Below are 19650 nucleotides of genomic sequence, written 5' to 3' on the forward strand. Positions count from 1 at the left end.
CGGAAAAGTCTCATCATTAAGACGAAAGGATCTTAAAGCAGCCCCTGAATCCATGTACAGGTATCATTTTACCAGCCGTTGACATACAGCCATCTCCTGGGTGGAAAACAACAGCTGTTAGTCATGTACAGCAACACTGGCAAAACAGTGACCTAGAGATGAGTAATTACATCTGAAAATTCACATCTCTGCAAAAAAAATTTCATCCATTACTAGGAGAGCTTATTTAGTGGCTATACCTTTGATCCATTCCTACTGGTTTAAGTGCTTGTATCTGCTAGGAAGAGTCAGTTTTAAACACCTGTAGACAGGCTACAATAGAATATGAAGGTTATGATGTTTTCTTGTGTCATTTGAACAGATCTGGCTTGTTTTCTGTTTGACTATGGCCAAAATACAGATTAAAAGATGGCACTTGCAATAATATGCTAAATAATGTTTAAAAATAATTACAAAAGCTGTAAGTTAGCAGCAGATTTAGTAACACATAGTATATAAAAAGGAAATAAAAATTCCTGTTCCTTCATTTGATTGAATTACAAATTTTGTTAAAATAAAAATCAAATATACAGAGTGATTTTGCTTCCATTTTGTATGGATAATGATAGAATCTCAAGATAGTTGGAACATGTCAGAAATAAATAGTATTAATTATAAACCAGTTTTTGTGCAGTACTGCATGGGGCTGGACTGCTGCTGGAGAACCAGCACACCCACCTTCCCACCCAGAGAGGATTCTAAGGCATGGAGAGGTTTTCAGTTTGGAAGGAACTGCCAGATTAGATGTTCTGAACTTGTACGTATGCAGGTTAAGTGCATCCTTCAAGTAATTCCCTCCTCAGTTTTAGTAACTGTGGTTAAACTAAACCAGATGTTTTAGGTAAAAGATCCCACATTCTACTTCCATATGAGAAAAAGGTGACTTGTTCAAGATCATTAATGTTTTCTGATAAGACTGGGCTTCAACTTCTAGACTACAGACAGTCATCTCAGGTGTATTACATCCCTACAAATGTATTTGGTTTAGGAAGAATGGGTGAATGTCTGGTACCACTTTACCTTTTCATTACATATCAATACCTTTATGCTCTTTGACTTTACCTGTTGGCAGCTTACACTCTCAGAGCATGGCCAGGTAGTTGTAATGCAGTGGAGGAGGTGGGGAGCTCAAAAGTGCAACAGCTGCCAATGAAATAAAAACTCAGAATATTCCCTTGAGAAGGCCCTGTACCTCTTTCCCTGTGCCCAGCTGCTCCTTCTTCCTTTCACCAGAAGCTTCTGATCCCATCAGTTGGGCTGAATGCCAAATAAATTGTACATGTGGCTGATCCCTACGTAAGGAGAAAAATTTCTGTCAAGGGTACAGAATAAGAATCCATATTTTGCTTCAAATCGAGTACTGGGTATGCTTCCAATGCAAAATTAATGACCCTAATTTAAACTGTGAGGAAAATGAGAAAGGATATGTTGGATTTGGAAGTAGACAGCTGGAGAAGAAATACAGTAGTGAAAGCAGTTTTGAAACAAAACTGAAGCAATCACAATCACTTCTGCAAATGTGGAAGCCTGAAATACTTCAGTCTACTAATTACAAATCTGGCAAATATGCCTGTACAGCTTTACCTCTATGCTGGCAGGAAATAGGAAAATAGATCATCAAGAAACCTAATTACTATTCTTCTGGACTTCCTAATGTATCAGCAGTTTAACTGTTGGTATTTTGATCACTCAGTTCTGGAAGAGCTGTTTGATTGTTCTCTCACAGACCAGAAATAACTTAAAGCTTTCTTAGTTCATTGTCCATCTGTCCACAATGTCATGTAATACTGTCTCAGAGGGCTTACTGTAAAAAACAAAAAGCCTTTTACTGTCAGGTACAAGACTGACATATTTAGGACATCAGAGAATTTATAAATAAAAAATACAGAATCAGTTGAAAATCCCCATGAGTGCATGTTTTTCATGAGGTAACAGAAAGCTTAAGTGGGCTTGTGTAAGTTCAGTTCCTGAAGCATCGTTCTTGATAGGAAAACCAATTAATAATGATTACAGCTCTGTATATCAACCTGTAATCTTTCCTGCAATTTGTTTATATAGGTAATTGTAGTAAACAACATGTGCTTTATGTCTGCTGAGTAAGAGAAAATTGACATTTTTAAAGCAAAGCAATTTTATTATTGTTTAGCCTATGTGTCAGTTTGAAAAAAGGACATGCTGGCCTAAAATGAGCTACTGCTAAAAAAATTATTAGGATGGTTTGAGCTAAACTCCATGGTTTTTTACCTGAATGAAATACATGCAAGTAAGATAGTGCATACTGTAATTTTCAACAGTCACCTTATGCTCAGATGTAAAGAAATTTTGGGGCCAAAAGTAACAGAAGTTTTATTTTTATCAAATATTACCCGCCCTTAGGTTTAGTTCATGTAACTTAGGGTTATTTTACCAGTAAGTAAAAAAAGAGAAAAAAAATAGTGTAGTGCTAAGGTAGATGATCATCTCCTTTAAGTAATTTCTTTGAAACCACATTCTGAGCCTTATATTCATTTGCTTTGCACAGCATCCAACTGCAACATTTAGTGAATAATGCAATCACAAAGTTGCATATGTTGATAAATGGAATAATGGATGAGCTCTCTAAAAATCAGTATTCAAACACAGGAGTGACAGGGTAGAAGCTGTAAAAAAATCCCCAAAAGTTTTCTCAAGATGTTTCTTTGGCTTATTGATTACTCATTAATGTCTTCTATTCTCTTATGTAATCTAAGAAATAGCCTCTCAGGTTGGTTATTTGTAACAGTGAGTAATACCCTCTAGTGGTACACATAGGAAAAGGAGCTAGACAAAGACTTTTTTCATTGTTAAAGAGGCTAAGTAATATTTCATCTAAGTAACATAAATAACCCTATATCGTTGTATAACATAGGGCATCACTGGTCTGTCTAGAGGTGCTAGTTAAAATGGAAAATGCACTGCAGTGAGTTAGAGATCTGTTAGTTAGAAACAGCTGGGTCTTTAATCACTTGTTTGCAGATGAAACAAATTGCCACCTGCAGTCTGGAAGGAGTGGTTCTAGTGATACTCAGGTCAGAGAGGTATGTCCTTATATCTGAAGGCTGCATTTAATTCCTACACATTAAAAGTAACTCTGTAGGCAAAAAAGGAATATTTATCAGTCTCTAATATTGCAGTGTAATAAAGACTTTATTTTCAGACTCTGTGTGCGGTTCAGAGTTCATTATCAAAAAAATATTTTCTGCAAAAGCTCATAATCAGTGTTTCCTGCAGTTACCAGGTCTTCTGTTTTATTTGTCAGCTGGCAGAGGTTCAGAGATGAAGGTGAAAACTGACAGTGCTAGAGAGTAAAGTCCAACAAATGCCCCTCTCACCAAGAAATGTTATTGAACTTATTTAAAGAAATGTGCAAATACTTTTGAATCTTTTTCCAGAAGCCCAGTCTACTAAAACAGAGTAATCTAGGTCTGTTTTAAAATGATCTTTGCTTCCATAAACAATGTATCCCCAAGTAGGGGGAATATCTAGGAAGTTACTCCATTTCTCTGAAGTAGCACATTCATGTACACTATTTGTCATGATGTGATGACACTTGACTAGTCCCATGTCATTCTGATTGTCACTGGTTTTGCCTTTCTGCAACTCCATTATTGCTATAAGATTTAAAAGCTTTTGGTGGTTTGTCAAGATTTTCTGGGGGCACTGATTACTCCACCCTTCCAAGAGGAAGGATCTCATACTGTTCAGTATCCCACTTTAAATCAGCTTCTAACCTAATGTTAAGCAAGATGGTAGTCAGGAACCAATTATTTTAAGGCCCCATGAAGGAAGGATTTACTATGCCTTATCTTTCTCAGCTGTAGTTCCTGGCATTAGTTCAGCTACTGCAGTGTCTCAGACCAGTGTAATCTTCGATACTTCTCGTTATCTCATTATTTTTTTCTTTTGCTGTGGAAAACCAATCTCTGTTCTCTTTATCCTCTTCTAAAGCATATAATAACAGAATAAAAAAGCTGCCCATCTCCCAGGCTGGTGTAACTTTGCCAGTACTGCTGTAGGATATAATGAAACTTTCAGCCGCCACATCACTGTTAATAAAATGGAGACAGCAGTTTAAAAAGGTCTGACAAGAATTTATTAATTTATGGTTCAGAACAAATGTGTCTGACAGTGGAATGACGAGATTGCCATATTCTGTACGGAGTTTTTTCTAGAAATCTTCTTTCCACTGTGTTGACAGAACTTGCAGTATAGAAGTTCGGGAGTGGGTGTCAGTTCACAGACACCCAATTACAGGGATGGCTGCATGCCTAGATGAGATGAAGGTTCAGACTTTCTTGCTACTGTTCCTGTTTCTGTATGTTCAATCTTGCTGACAAACTAATCCAGCTGTCTGACACCTGGCACAGGAGGGTGACACTAGGTGTTACCTTCCTGTATTAAGCGGGCTAGGAAGTTTTATTACCCGAAAGAAAAGGAAAAAAGAAACCTCAAGAAGCTATTTCAAGCTAAAAGCTGGACGGAAAGAAGCTAGTCAAGCTGAGCCTTCTGTGCTTTTTTTTCTGTCCATGCTGAAGGCTGAGAAAAGCCTCCTTCAAAGTAAAAAGAACCTCTATACAACTGGGGGGAAATGGCAGTTGTGTGGTTACTTTAAAAACGCTGCTTTCTTGCAGGTGCACAGGTACTGACTGTAAGTGCATTTTGTGCAGAACACTTGCAGATGGGTAGGTATTGACTGTGAATGGCATTTTGTGCGGAACACGTACTTTTAAAACCTTTAAATACTTCTATGTGTATAAGAAAGACATATAAAATCTCTCAAGTACTTTCCACAAGCCTTAATTTCCTCATCCACTGGCAAAAAAAAAGAAAAAATATTAAAGTTTTCTAATCTTCACTTGAGTTGTCAAATTCCTCCCAGTCTGATACGCTCATAACTTCTGATGGAAAGTCAAGATGATGCTTCATTCGGTCTGCGTGCCATTCTGAGAGCCACTTCTCTGTTTCCATTAAAATAGCCCTGGGCAACGTGAGGACACAGGCAGCCATCCCAGAAATATCATCCTCCAGCTGGGGTCCTTCCTCCCAACAGTCTCTCTCTGCATCATAAATGTGGACGTAGTCCATGCGGATTCCTCTGTTGTGGGATCTGCCTCCCAAGACATAAATCCTGTTGTCTAAGACCGCGATGCCTGGCTCTCCATGTCCTGCAGGAAGTGGACATACATTTGTCCACTGATCAGTGCTTGGCTTATAGCAGGCAACCTGAAAAACAGAAAAGAAAAGAGAAAAGCCAAAACTGAACTTGTATCCTAGTGACAGAGCCTGGCCATAAGGTAAACTATTTAGGAAGGAATATCATCAGTCTTTTGACAGTGTGTTGATCATGGAGAGAGCATATGAGTGTGTAATAGAAGTACAGTGCTCAGCAGAAAGTCGTGCATAGTTGCCACATAGCTTTGAAATCACAAATACTGACCCTGCTGCTGGAGTAACAGCTGTATGTCATTCCAAAAATGTACACAAAAGTGAAAGAGAGGGGAACACGTACTAATATAAGCCCAGACATAATGCACCTGTTTGCATTAGAGAGAAAATGCTGGAACATACAAATATGACAAATCTGCTAAGCTGCCTCTGTGCCATGTGTTGGAGAGTTTTAGATTACATTGGGTACCTACTTGGCTAACTGCTTTCATTTGTAGGCACCTTCTTATCATTCAGATATGCTCTTCAGCTAGATTTAGTTCTGCCATCTCCACTGGCTCTATCAAAAGTTACTTTTTGTGCCTTCTTTTTAAGTCTCTAGCAGTTCTAGAAGCTGGAATACTGTTCAAGAGAATTCCCTCTGGACATCTCTTACCATCAGATACTGTACATTTAAATTGCATTAAACAACTGCCCTCCAACATATCCTTAACAGCTCTGCCCTGCAATTACACGTTGGTAATTCAAAAATTCTCCACTTAGAAAAAATGCATGTGAGAAGACAGCATAAAATAAATTTAACTGATGTGCTACTTATTGGGCATGTGCATGCCAATGAAGTTATCCATCAAAGATGTTTTCAAATTGATAAGAATTCCAAGTGCTAGAGCTTTAATGCTTTGTGGGTGAGACAAAGTGTTGAAGACAGACAACAGTAAATAAATCATTGCAAGTTCTGCAGGTGAGTGAGGGAGAGCTGGTGCAGCAGCCATTGCTGAGCAGTTTCACTTGCATACTTAGTAGGAGAAAGACATTACATCTAAGTGCCAGCAGCCATAAGAAACCAAGAAAAGACAGGTGTGACATGGTCTCACCTGGTGAACATCCCTCCTGTAGCCCGAATCATTGTTGCTTCCCCCGATGACGTAGAGCTTTCCCAGCAGTGCAGCCATCCCGTGCCACGCCCGTCTCACTGGGCCATCTGCTAGAATGTCCCAGCGGTCAGTCCTTGGGTCATAACACTGTAGTTCCTTCAAATAGTCTTCTCCTCTCCTCCCACAGGTGATGTACATCTTCCCATCCAGCGCTGCTCCCGCATGAGCGTACACCTGCATCACCACACAAAGGGGAAAGCAAGAGCTCTGGATTGATGTATTTCTCCCAGTTTTGAAGCAGGGAATAGACATGAAGGGAGTGATATTCTTCATGAATTATGCAGAGATCAAAATCTGAAAGGATTTTCTTACGGACCATTCTAAGATATTATAATTGTGAATTTCTGAATGAAACACACTAGAATTTCTAAAACTTCCAGAACTGCAGTGTTCTCTGTCTTTATTGTTCCTTGGTTAGAAGATCATTCATACTATACTTAACTCCCTAATCTACTTGGAAGCCTTTTTATTGGTGATTTTTCTTATACAAGCAGTGTTATCAGGAATGCAAGTTATTCTACTCACTAGCACTCAATTCAGGCTTTTTATATTTTCAGCACTGACACACATTTATTATTTGTTTTGTTAATAGTTTAAAGGATTAACACAATAAAGGTGCAGGCAAAACCAACAAGAAACAGGAAAAATAAGCATTTAACTGCAAAATGTAATTTATATATATTATTTTATTTTATTGTTATTCATTTATTCTATATACAGAGTTTACTGTTTTCCATCTGAATATTAGCAAATTTAAAGTTACACCTGAGAAAAACAACTAACAAGATTAAATCAGGAATTGGGGAACTGTGGTAGTGTGTGTGGCTAATGCACTCCTTACCTCCTTCTTCAGAGGTGTCACATATTCCCAAGTGTTCGTTTTAGGGTCATACCTCTCCACTTCCCTCAGGTCTTCATGGTAATCTCGGCCTGCGACGGCATAAATATAGTTGTCCACGACACAAACACTGAGGTCAGCATGCTCTTGCTGCAGGGACTGGATCTGGAACCATCTGTTGTGTCGTGGGTCATACCTTGTAAAAGAATGGGATCAAAGAAAGTTATTCTTACAGCCACAGAACCACTGCTGGAATACCAGACAGCTCCACGGATGTGGGTTACTGCACTGTCTTTAGCTGAAATTGAGCTCATCTGTAAATGATGCGAAATTTGGCCTTGTCAGCATTTTATTATTAGCAAAGTTGTTTTATTCTATTTATAGAAGATCTATTTTAGCTGACATAATCATGCTATAAAAGCTTAGGTTTTCCATTATCTTGCACACTGCTGTCAGGTTACAGCACAATCTCTGTTTGCTCAAAGCCATTCTACAAGGTAGCACATTCTAAAAATAGCACAAAGACTGAATCTGGATCTTCAAGAACACAAGAAGAGCATAAATATGTGGTGGGTTCTTTGATTCTTTCCCCCAAATATCTACTGCTCAAAGTGAATCTCATTATTCACTTTCATATCAAACTATCTCTCTCATCTGGAAATTTTAGTTACAGAGAAAACTGGTTGAGAATTGAAACCATGCATGCTAGAAAATAAGAGCAACTCAGCTAAGACTTGTAAAAATGAGCACAATATAAAGGCAAAAGGGTTTATATCTGTTTTTGCAATGTAATGGGCATGAAAGTCTAAACCTGATCCTTCTTACTGCTCTTTTCCCTGTCACACAGTAATATAAAAGGACTCTGGAACGCTGCTATCATGCATACATTTTTGAAAACCTAATGGTAATAGCATTTTATTTAAAATCCTCTTGTATTGGGACAAAAACTATACATAAAAGGCTTCCAGAAAATGCTAGTTAGAGAACATCTAGACAACCTAGAGTTCCAGGCTCATTACTGCTTCCACACTTTTAATACTTCCCTCCTCCAACAAGGCAGAAAGTAGCACGAGTAATACTCTTGAATGAGTAGCTGTTTCTACACTGTCAGTCTTGGTTTTGTCTCATAAGCACTGCTGGGAGCTTCCTGTTACTATGAAGCTCATTCTTGTGTTTTCTTTCAGTGAGGCTCCTGCTCAGTTCCTAATCTTTTGGCTGGCAAGTGTACTGACTGTCTACTGGTTTACTGACTCAGAATGGGCAACTAGGTGGCAATAAAATTAATAGGATTATCCTTATCTTACCTCCAACACCTTGACTCTGCTCGAAAACCACTTACATTGTTGTCTCCACCAATTAAATATACAAAATTATTGAGAACAGCAATCCCTTGGTTGGACATTCTGGGGGCTAGTGCAGCTGTAAAGTGCCTCCACTCCCCCAACAAGGGGTTCAGATACTTCGCTTGATCACTGAGAACAATGGATGGAGTAGAATGCATCCCTCCAAATCCCACTACACACTGGAACTCTGATCTCAGCTGTGTCTGGGAGCTCTGAAGCATTGGCTGAAGACATTCATTCTTGTGGTACATTAATGCATCTGCAACTGTATCTTTTAAAGGACATGGACTTAATTTGTCATGAAGCCTTTGCAGGATCTGGGGTTCCATCAGAGGAAAACGGACTGTCTCAAGTAGCTTAAGGGGCTCCATCAGGGAGACCTGATCTGTCTCCAGTTCCTCTGGAGAATAATGATAAAAAAGTGCTCCGTCATAAACTTCAAACTCATAGTTAACCTCCAAACGGTTGCTGCTGAGAAGGGAGTAGACCTTCTGCAGGGGTAGCTGTCGGTACACTTGTGTCCTTGAGAAAGCTGTAAAGTTCTTCAAAATGTAGGAGTCCAGCTGCTCACTCAAATGCCTCAAGTCATAGTGGTCAGCTAGTCTGTACACGTCAAGGATGTTCTCTTCATCTACCCAGGACATGAGGAAATCACAACAGAACTTAATGACTTCTGGAATCTGCAAGAGAGAGATATTTTTCATTTCAGATACCATGTGCCCCACACTTGAGAGACAGGGGACTGAAGCCTGGGATGATGGTAAGGAAACTGTCCACAAAATGGCCGCTCTCCTCACAGTCTGATCACCACAGTCACTTGTGTCCTATTCACCTTTCTCCAGAGAAAAAGAACTCAGCGTGGGTATATAGATGAATATAATACAGCTCTTCTAACCACACTGCACTACAAGACTGAGTTTGGCTTCAGGTGCAGCAGCAATGTGTCTTCCAAGACACATGGGACACTGGGCAGCCAGGCTGTCTGCTCTGCAGTCTGCCTGGGAGCAGTCAGGAAAACAGAAGGCACGGAGGACATGGTGATGACAGTCACTCTGTGTTTGCTCTTTCAGAGCACTACAGACATTCTATATCAAAGATTGTATCTGTAACAAATATATCACTCAAGAGCACAGGAAGCCATTGGAAAAGAAAATTAATATTTAGTATTGTCTTCTGAATACAATTTGAAGTCTTATATGGCAGGAGGAACTACTGGCAAACAAAGAACTAGCTGCTGTCCAGGAGCCCCTCTGCTAACAAAGCAGTGCTAAGTGTGCAAAAACCAACCAAAACTCATAAAGTTTAAGATTTAGTACCAAAGTACCAAAGCCTTGTGCAGCAGTTAGCTGCAGGGGAAATTAGAGAAAAAAAACTTGTCTTAAAAGCACATGAACCCTGCACTTAGTGCAAACCATAGTGGCAGGATTTCCTGTAGTGACGGGGTCAGGAGAGGTCATGTGCCTGTGGACTCACTTGGGGAAGACCTTGAGCAGCACAACAATTTCTGAGCAGCAAACCCTGCTCTTCACCATAGGCCAGAGATATTCTGTTTCAGGGAAGCTTTCATAAGCAGATCAGTGAACGTGAATGCTATATAAAATACTCCTCTAGATGAAATGGTTAATGTTTTTAAGTAATGAAACCACTGGCACAAATGAGATGTACAAGTATCCATTCATTGTTCCTACCCTTCCACAGTTAGTTCCAGTGGATACAGCATCCCAGAAATCCTTAATATCATACCCATGCTCCTGCTCACCTCTTAACCCTCCCTCTAACCAGTAATCCATATTTTCTGTTTCTTTCATCATTGCTTTTGCTTCTTGTTTCTTTTTTGTCACATCTCCCAGTACCTCACCTGAAGTTGACAGGCTGCAGCTAAGGTTTCCTGTACACTGTTCACACTGAGTTCAAGCTCAGAAGTGTAAATGAAGTTCAGGATTTTACACATTGCATTGTAGGAGATGCCATGAATATGAACTTCTTCTTGTTCCATCTCTCTCAATCCTCCTGCAAACATTCCTCTGCAAAACAGACAATGGCACATGCTATGGTAGATTTGCATTGAAGCTATTTTCAGTTTGCTCATCTTATGCTGTCCTAAGAACATAAAAAATATTCAGAAAGATAAAAACCTAGCTAGACATTTTTATGTGATTACCTCTTCTCTAAGTTAAGAGTACAGGCCTTTAGGACCTAAGAAAGTAACTTTTCACTGTGCAGGAAATCAGTAGGGGCAACCTAGATGGTACAGTTTACAGGTGAAGTACTTAAATACAGACCCAGTATATATGGATGGTCAATGGTCAAAGGCAGATACTCTGGGTGTGGGGGAAGAGGAAACACAGAGGAACTTGGGACTGTTGGAATAGGGCAGTTCTTCCTTCAGTTAGAAGTTTGTCTGGATTGACTTGGCTGTTTGCTCTATGTAAACAAACTGCTAATCAAACTGACTGGGGAATGCCTGGTTTAATGGACAGCGAGTCGCCCTACAGGCACCTAACAGTGACCCACCTCCAGTGACTTTTTGTATATTATGAAATGATCACCACAACAGGCAAAGTCTTACAATGCTAAGGATATGTTAAAAGCCACTTAAAGTGCACTAAAGCAGAAGACACCAGTTCAGATAGTCTCTCGTCTTTATAAACCTCCAAGTACCACAGTGAATTTAGTGGAGGTAAGCTCAGAGTGCAGCAACAAGAGCTTTATCTCTGTAGAGAAATAACAGAGAGATGAATAAAGCCATAGTTAGTATTTTGAAACATACTCAGCTCCATCTTATGGGTCTGATTTTAGATTCAGGAGGAGTATGCCCAGACAGAAGATTTGGATGTCACAGTTTTGAGTAACAGTCAGACACATGCTTGTTACTGAAGTGTACCTGAAGTAGTCACAGGACGCAGCCAGAAGGATGCGATGAGCCTCGATGGGTTTGTCTTCCACTACCAGAACTACATCGAAGAGGATGCTGCTGTCCCGGAGAGACACCAGGCCACTGAGCAGGGCCTGGGAGTGCTCTGCACTGCGGTAAGTGTTGCTGGTGCGCTGCTGGAGGGAGGGCTCCAGTTGAGCTTTGTGTGGCTGAGTCAGCTCCTGATCCTCCGCCATCCCAGGCAGAAATGCTCAGCCACCAGCTGTAGCAGAATGAAATCTGTGAGACAACAGAATCAGCAAAGGTTTGTGCCTTTTGCTTTACAAATGGTCCTCTGACCCCTGCCTGTCACAGAAAATAAAGCAACTCTTCAGTCAATGCAGAGACAGTTTTATACTGAACAAATTATTCCAAGTTATGATACTGAAAACAGACAGATGGACATCAGCACACCAAAGTGGCAGAATAAGGTTTTCCGAAACCAGCTATTCTGACTCCTGGGTTTTCAGACCAGTATCAGAGTACGTGTCACATGGGTATTTTTTTATTCTTGGCAAGAGTTTCACTTCCCTACCCATTACCAAAACCCCTTGTTTCTTTTGCATTTCTGCATCATCTGCAACAAAAAACAGACCAGTTTTTTGCCAAATTCCAAATTGCCTAATATTCTCAGGTAACTTTCTGCAATGTAAAGTGCACCTTCCATCTTTCCCTTAATATTTTACCACAGACTCAGAAAGCTCTCCTCTCTCCCTGTTTTTGCTTTTTCCGTTTTCTGTAGCTGAGCACATTTCCAACTGTAATTGTGCAAAATACTGTATGAAACTGCAGGTTTCAAAGTGAGTTTCTTTATTGTGGCAACTTCAAGCTAGCATGCAGAACTACTTTCCACTTCCCTGTGATTCCCTGCAGAGAGAAGGTATTTCCTCCAGAATGGGCACTGTCCAAGGCTATCCTGTACCTTTTTCTAGGGCTGCCACTGACACACTGGGAAGGTCCCCTATGTCACTTTGGGAAACACCTGTAAAAAGCTATCGGGAAGTGATTGTGTTTTATGTCTATGGTTAAGCAATCAAAATCTCATGAGTCCTCTTCTACCATCCTGTAATTTACCCTTTCCATTGTCTTTGAAGAATGCCAGAAGTTGTAGCAGTCAGAGCTTATAGACTCTATCCAGTTGCCAGAGTGCATTAAAAAAACAGCCCACATTAGCAAAAGGAAGTAAGTGAGCCGATATGGCTGCTAACACATTCATAAGATCCTCTCTTCTGTGGCCTGGGAAATAGCTTAGTGGCACAAGGGGTAGTCACAAGGGGTTAGCAGCAGTAAGGGAAGCAAAAGGAGAACAAACTCAGCAAATCCAAACAAACAGTGAAGAAATGGAACCATTGTTTAATTGTGCCAGCCATAGACAGTGAGTGCAGCACTGGAAATCTCTCCGAGTACTGCAGGTATTCTGTGTATGGGCAGCGAGGATGGAGCTACCCACATGACACCAAGAAATATGAAAATGTTTATTGTTCTGCCTGAGGAAGTTAGCCTACACTGTCCAAAACAAAAGGAAGGTGGTGTTGCATGGTGAATGGGATGGAAAAAGCCCTGAGAAAGTGTATTGATGTTTGTCTGCTCTTTGCCAGCAAAACCAAGACAGCAGCTCAGAAGAGGAGCTCTGACAAGACAGCCTTCTGGGGAGCACTCAGGTCGATTATAGAGGGAAAACTATCCATCATCAGCTGAAGAGATGAGTAATGGGTTATTTTTCATGAAAGGTTGATGCTTTTCCTAGAAATCAAATGAAAGCAGACAAAACATTACTGTATCATTGCATTTGCTCCTGGGGTATACAAAGAGAGATGGATTGAGGCAAGGGAAATAATATAGTAAGAAAGGCAAATGAAACAGTGAGTGTTACATGATGTTGATCACAATTTTCCCACTTCACTAAAAGGAAATAAATGCAGCAAAACTGAAGTCGGGTGACATATGGTCCAAATGAGGAAGTGATTAACTCTGTTAATGTGGTTTAATGTGGTTAAAGCTCCAAACAGGTTACATCTTTTCCTCAGAGAGCTGTATCAAAGGAAGTCTCTATGGAAGTAAAATCACTGTATCAAAAAGCAGAAGTAAGAGCAACAAATTAACTATTTTCTGAATCCAAAGACATTTCATGAGTAAGGGAAACAACATGACCCTTGATACAATCTTATAGTGTATCACATAGTGCAGTCATTGGTGGAAGACAGGCCAAGGCGAGATAAGTGAGAGATAATAAAACTACACAGGTAACTGAAGCCCTGTAACAAGTGTTAGCAAAGAAATGTATTGTAGGAGAAGCAGGTTACAGAGAGAGAGATACATGCAGGGTAGAGTGGAAAACCCATATAATCATGCAAGCCTTTATTCATTTAATTTAAATTAATGTGACTGTAGATAGTTACTGTTCAGAATACATTCTCTATCCAAGTAATCTTAAAAAGTAACAGAAAGGGGATGAAGCTTTCAGTAGGTAAAGAAGGGATCTGATCTTACAAATGTGGTAACTGGAACCAGGAAGATTAAAGGGTATTATGAAAGAGAGTAAATAAAAATAAATTAAAAGGATAAATCATTCAGTGATTCTGTAGCCAGTATAAGCATTAGTATCTGAACAGCTCTCAGTGACAAGTGGGGGCTCTTGGAGATCTGCAGGGAGTTTATCTCACAGTTAGAGTAGAAATAGACTTGAATTATGCCACAACTATTATCAGGATCTTAACAAACCAGCTCTTCTATGACCACCCAGTGTGGTCAAAAAGAGATGCTGGGAGTGCAGCTGAACCATCTGTGAACCACAGCTGATTTTTGGCTAGTTAACAGCTGAACCTACAGATACTTTGCTATGCTCTGCTTTCTGAATTCCAGCAGTCCTGACCTCTTGTTCTCAACTTCTGCCCCTGGGTTGTACCTCAGCTGTCACTGGTGAGCTGGAGTGTCCCTCAGGGTGGTCACTCATGCATGTACATCATTCTAATGAATGGCTCCCAGCCTATAAAATTAAAGGTGAACATTTGTGGTATTAGTCTATAAAGTCTAACTGACTTACGTGGTTAAGTCTTCCTTGAGCCAAAAGCCAAGAAAAGCCTCTTAACTCCTGCCTAGGTAGTTTTAGGAGGTGATAGAAAAGAGGTATAAGCCCAAGAAGGGTAGAGGACCACCGAGTGGCTGTGGGGGATGTGGTCAGCTGAGTGTGCTCAGCTTTGTGACAGCTGCACCAGGAGCAGCTGGGGTCGGGTGGGCAGGAAGGTCCAAAGAGTGGCTGCTGAGGCAGGGTCAGTGGGGCTGTGTTGTGGGCTCCTCTGAAAGAAAAGTGGGATGGATTTGGCATTTGAGTTTTCTGGACTAAATACAGTGTGTTTGGTAAGCTGATTGATCATTCTGTGTATTTCTTTGGGTTTTGTTCTAAATGCTGATTACAAAATCGCTGAGAAGGGATATTGCTATTAGCACAGCACCCTGCTTCTCAAACTGTGCAGTCTAACTGACCTGTGTGCTTTGTGCCTTTGTTGCCGTCTAAAAATCTTTTCTGTTAATTCTTTATTAAAAAAAAAACAATCAACCCAGAGTTGCCTAAGCGTAGTGTATGCAGGACAGTCCTAGATGGAGAGAGAGAACAGGTTTGTTCCCTCTATCCTGAGCTTCTCTACTGTCAGCTTCTTGCTTGTAGGATGTTCCTGAGGCCTCTGCTTTCTTAGTTCTGTTACTGTGAAAACAGCTCTGTGACTGAGACAAGTTCTTAGAAATTTGAGTACTATGTTTTCTTTCCCTTCTCTTCTTGAGCAAGTTTATCAGTACTGGTCAGCTGTTAGCAGTGGGCTTCAGTGGCTAAGTACTACAGAACTAACCCTGCAGGTGGAAAACATGAAGTGGAAAAGATGAGGAATTCTTTGAGTTCACTGGGCTTCTTTAACAGTACCAACGATAAAAGTATTGTCTCATGTGCTGTGTGATTGTCTTGTATTCAAATTCCACTTCTACAACACCTGCAGATTACTGGCGTGAAAAAAAGCAGAAGTCTTAGGCTTCTGATTATTCAACTGAAAGAACTCATTAACTACCCATGAAAAGAGTCGTGGTAATTTTTTAAAACAAAATCCCCTCTCTGATCAACAACAGAATACTTGCTTTCACAATACAGGTATGTGGCTTATGACTGAGGAAGTCGGCACTGAGACAGGAGGAATTTAGGGAATGGACTGTAGTTTGATCAGTGGCAAAATGGTATGCTGGTTTGCTCTTGTGCTCACTGAAAATCCTTATCCTCTTAAGAACACAAGGTCTAGGAATGGAGTAGCTCAACTACAAGCAGAGGGGAAGGGAAAAGTTAAAGGCATGGCAAAATAGATGTGGCAGAGGAGAATGCAGTGTCTGTGCTAACTGCATTTTTCAACAGAGATCAATTGTTCACAACATGGTGTTCCTGTGCTGTCATTACAGCTAACTCAGCCTTTATTTTCTGGTGAGGGATGCTGTGCTTTAACATGGTATAGATCATGTACAGTGCTGAAGTCTATTGTTGGTGTTGTGTGGTACGATACACACCTAGCCAAATATTCACCCCTTGTATGACCAGCATCCAGGTCAGAGAGATGCTCCTAATGTGTGGTGCATGTATGGGTTTGGGGGTGTTTTTTCGTAAAGTTGTGCTGACAGCCTTGATTCTCTACTGTAGAGAAATGGCTGGATGCAGGAAGGATTAACAAAGTTAGTTTCTATGGAAACTCAGACATTTTTGTATCCAAGAGCTCGTGGCTGTCAGTTACATCACTACAAAGAGGTGTTTTACGCAGATAGTGATATTTTCTTGTGCATCAGCTGTGCCCAAAATAAACTAGAGCTTGCTGGTGTCGGGTATCCAAATCTGTTTAGCTTGCTGCCATATGGACAGGTGGCTTGAGCTTGGTGAGGGTCCCATGCTTTCTTAGAAGTGTGGAATAATTTCGACTGGAAAGAAACTTGGGAGGTCTCTAGTCCAATCTGTGCTTGAAGCAGGGAAACCTTCAAAACCAGGTCAGGATGTGGAGAGCCTTGTCTAATAAAGTGCAAAATCTCCATCCTTGTCAGTAGTCAGAAAACTGATTGTTTAATCACCAGATTTGTCTTCTTCTTTAGCTGTCTGAATTTTTTTCCTGCAATTTGTGACCCTTGCCTCTCATCCCTGGCACTGTGTACCACAAAGGAGAGTTTGGCTCTACATTGTCCTGTGCCCATTAGGCAGCTTAAAAAACGTCAACTGGCTCTGCCCTTATTCTTTTTTTCCCTGCACTGAACAAATCCAGTGTTCCTGCCTTGCATGTGCTTGTATCTTCTTGTAAGTGCTCCTGCCCTGTATGCTTCCTCCACCGAATCCTCAGAGAGCTCAAAACTGGGCACAGTATTCCAATTTTTTGGGATTATGAGTCCTGAATAGAGTGGGAAATAATAATTTCACATAACCTACTGGCTGTGCTCTTGCTAACATAGCCCAGTATGAACCTGGACCCTACTGAAGGAATCATATTCAACTTGCTGCTCATCAGGGTCTCTTCTTCCAAAGCTGCCTTGCAGCCAGGCTTGTCTCCAACCTGCTCTGGTATATGCAGTTACTCTTACCCAGCATGACTTTGCTTTGCTGTTGAAAATGATACAGTTCCTCTTGGTCCACTCTTACAGCTTGCTGTCCTCTTTCTTGCAGGCCATAATCATCATAGCTTTTCCCTGACACAGAACAACCAGTGTGGTGTGCTGGTTGTGATCCAAATACATTAGGGCCTTAAAAGTCTTAGTGCATTGGAGGAATTTTAAAATCTGTGCCCTAAGGCTTCCCACAACTTCATCTCTCCCTAGGGAGTAACAAGGATTAGGATTTAAACCAGGCTTCCGTGGCGGAGGCCCTGGACAAGACAAAATCCAGGACCGGAGCAAAATGCCAGTCATGCTGAGTCTCGGGGGTTGCAGATGCCAGCAGGCAGAACCTGGCTATGTACCAGAATTTTAACAGGGCAGAGGGCACACAAACAAACAGATCAACTAAGTCAGGGAGTGTGCAGAAAGGGGAGGCAGCTGGGTGCCTGCCAAAATAGTTGGGAAAACAAACGTGATGCCACAAACAATGTAAAATGAAAAGCAAAACTATTGTTCATTCTAACTGGAGTGCAAATACTGGAATAATTCACCAACTATGTGATAATTTGTAATGGGCACTTGCTACATAGAAGACAATTGAGTTCATGTTATGGGTAGACAAGACTTAAGCCAGTTTCATGCTTTATCAAGGAAAAGGGAAGAGGGGTGAAGGGAAGGCAGAAGCTTTTACAGTAATTCTTCTTTCAGAATCCCTCTAAGCATTCGCAACTGTGCTAAAATAAATATTCTAAAATACTCCATTTTAGGGACCTTCTACAAATACAAGAAACAACCCAAACAACTCCTTCTGACTGAGGTCCCCACAAAAAGAAAGGAGGATATCTAGTATTATATAATATCTCAGCATTATTTTTGAACACTCAAACGATGATGTGCTTTTGCCTGGTCTGTACACACAGTCTTCCCTTACGTCACTAATGGAAATATGCAGAAACACCCTCTGAATTGACTTTCTGAGCCATTTTCAGTTTCTAGCATTAGTAGTATACTTGAAGTGTGGGAGGAAACCAAAAGGTGTGGCTTGGGAAACAGCTTTTGCAAACTGTGCCATCTCACAAATGTTGACATTCATTTCTTTCAGCAAACATCTGGGGGGGTTTTGCTTCCCACCCTCCCCCAAAGCTATTACAAGTTATTTCTAAGTCATATCCAGAATAAAACACGTCTTTTAAAATATATATGACAAAACCACCATGAAATATATCAATATTTAAATAAATGGATATTTAAAAATATTTTCCTCCTGTGAATAGCAGTATAACCTAAAGAGTATGAGCTTTCTAATTTGCGTGTTTTTTCTGTAACAGATTTACAACTTACCCATGTTCATAGAATTGTAATGTTTTCTGTTGTGCAATTTTTGTGTAATTTATAAGTTAGCAAATATGCTCAAAGAATTTTGAGAAACTCAGGTAGCTGCCAAGACTTGAACCTGATTTGTTGAATGCTTAAATCACATCATGACTTTTTAAGTATTCTAAAAAACAAGGAAGAAAAAAATTAGGAAGTAATTATTTCTACGCCAAATACAACACTTAAATGACCTGGAAGAGAGCAAGGGCCTCTTCCAGCACGTTCCAGCTCCAGTTTCTCATCAACATGAATTTTTTCACGTTATTCACTACATTAATTTTGTTCTGGCAGGCATCTGTGGGGTTCTAACTCATAACTTAGACATTTTCCAGGAACACAGAATGAGCAGTTTTCTCTGCAGGGGAAGGTGACCTGGAATTGCACACCACTAAAAGAGTCAGCCTGGCTCTAGACCAACACTGTGACGAAGAGGTGAAAGCCAGGTCAAGCACAGTTATGCTTTTACTTTCTGTTGCCGGGTTGACGCTGCCTTTGCAGGTCCTGAGACCCGCTATGGTCCCACCTGCTCCCCCCCTCCCGTGCCGGCAGCCCAGGCGCAGCAGCCCAGGTAGCCCTGCACAGGTACTCGGGGCCGGCCTCGACCTGCCGGGCGTCCTCAGCAACTTCGGGCAGGCGCCGGGGCTGGGGCTGCCCCCGCACCTGCTCTGGCCGCGGCACCTCCCTCCCGTTATCCCCCAGTGTTCCCCGGGCATCCCTGCGGCGAGCAGGGGGCAGCAGGACACGGCCTCGGCCTGAGGGGTCGGACTGGGACACGCTCCCACGGGCGGACCCGGGGCTCCCCCGACCCCCCCGGGGAACCGTAGCGCTGGTGCCGGCAGGGGAGCACCGGGCGGCCCGGCCGGAGCCCGCATTCCCTCACCCCCGCCGCAGCACCTACCGAGAGCGGCGGCGGCGCCTCCGCCTTCATGTGCGACCCGGAACCCACCGGGCGAGGGAGGGGCGGCGGCGTCCGGAACCGGGGCGGGCGGCGTGGGCGGCCCCAGCACCGCCCGGGCAGGTACCGCGGCCGTGCCCGGTGAGTGCCGGGCCGGTCACCGCCGCGGGGGAACCCGGGGCTGTTGGGGCGGGTACAGGGCACGCCCGGGCCGCCACCGACGAGTAGCGCTCCTGGGCCGGACTACATTTCCCAGTGAGCCTCACGCCGAGCAGGCGGGATCGTGCGAGAGTTGGCCGGGCTCGCAC

The 19650-nt window shown here is 41.8% G+C and overlaps 1 protein-coding gene across 2 annotated transcripts; it reads right to left on the reverse strand.

The window, feature by feature from the left end:
- Positions 1-3185: 3185 nt before the first annotated feature.
- Positions 3186-19636, reverse strand: KLHL22 (kelch like family member 22). 2 transcript variants are annotated; one of them, XM_039560775.1, is made up of 7 exons: positions 19346-19636; positions 11443-11695; positions 10417-10582; positions 8520-9238; positions 7219-7411; positions 6318-6551; positions 3186-5280 (listed from the first exon to the last, which is right to left on the reverse strand). In XM_039560775.1, the coding sequence occupies exons 2-7, from the start codon at positions 11667-11669 to the stop codon at positions 4903-4905; spliced, it is 1917 nt and encodes a 638-aa protein (XP_039416709.1). In that variant the 5' UTR covers positions 11670-11695; positions 19346-19636; the 3' UTR covers positions 3186-4902. The 2 variants fall into 2 exon arrangements, with proteins under 2 accessions (XP_039416709.1, XP_039416708.1); XM_039560774.1 differs by having other exon boundaries at positions 11443-11712; positions 19346-19635.
- Positions 19637-19650: the final 14 nt, after the last annotated feature.

This window comes from Corvus cornix, chromosome 15, assembly GCF_000738735.6.
Source record: "Corvus cornix cornix isolate S_Up_H32 chromosome 15, ASM73873v5, whole genome shotgun sequence".
In the NCBI taxonomy this organism is placed as follows: domain Eukaryota; kingdom Metazoa; phylum Chordata; class Aves; order Passeriformes; family Corvidae; genus Corvus; species Corvus cornix.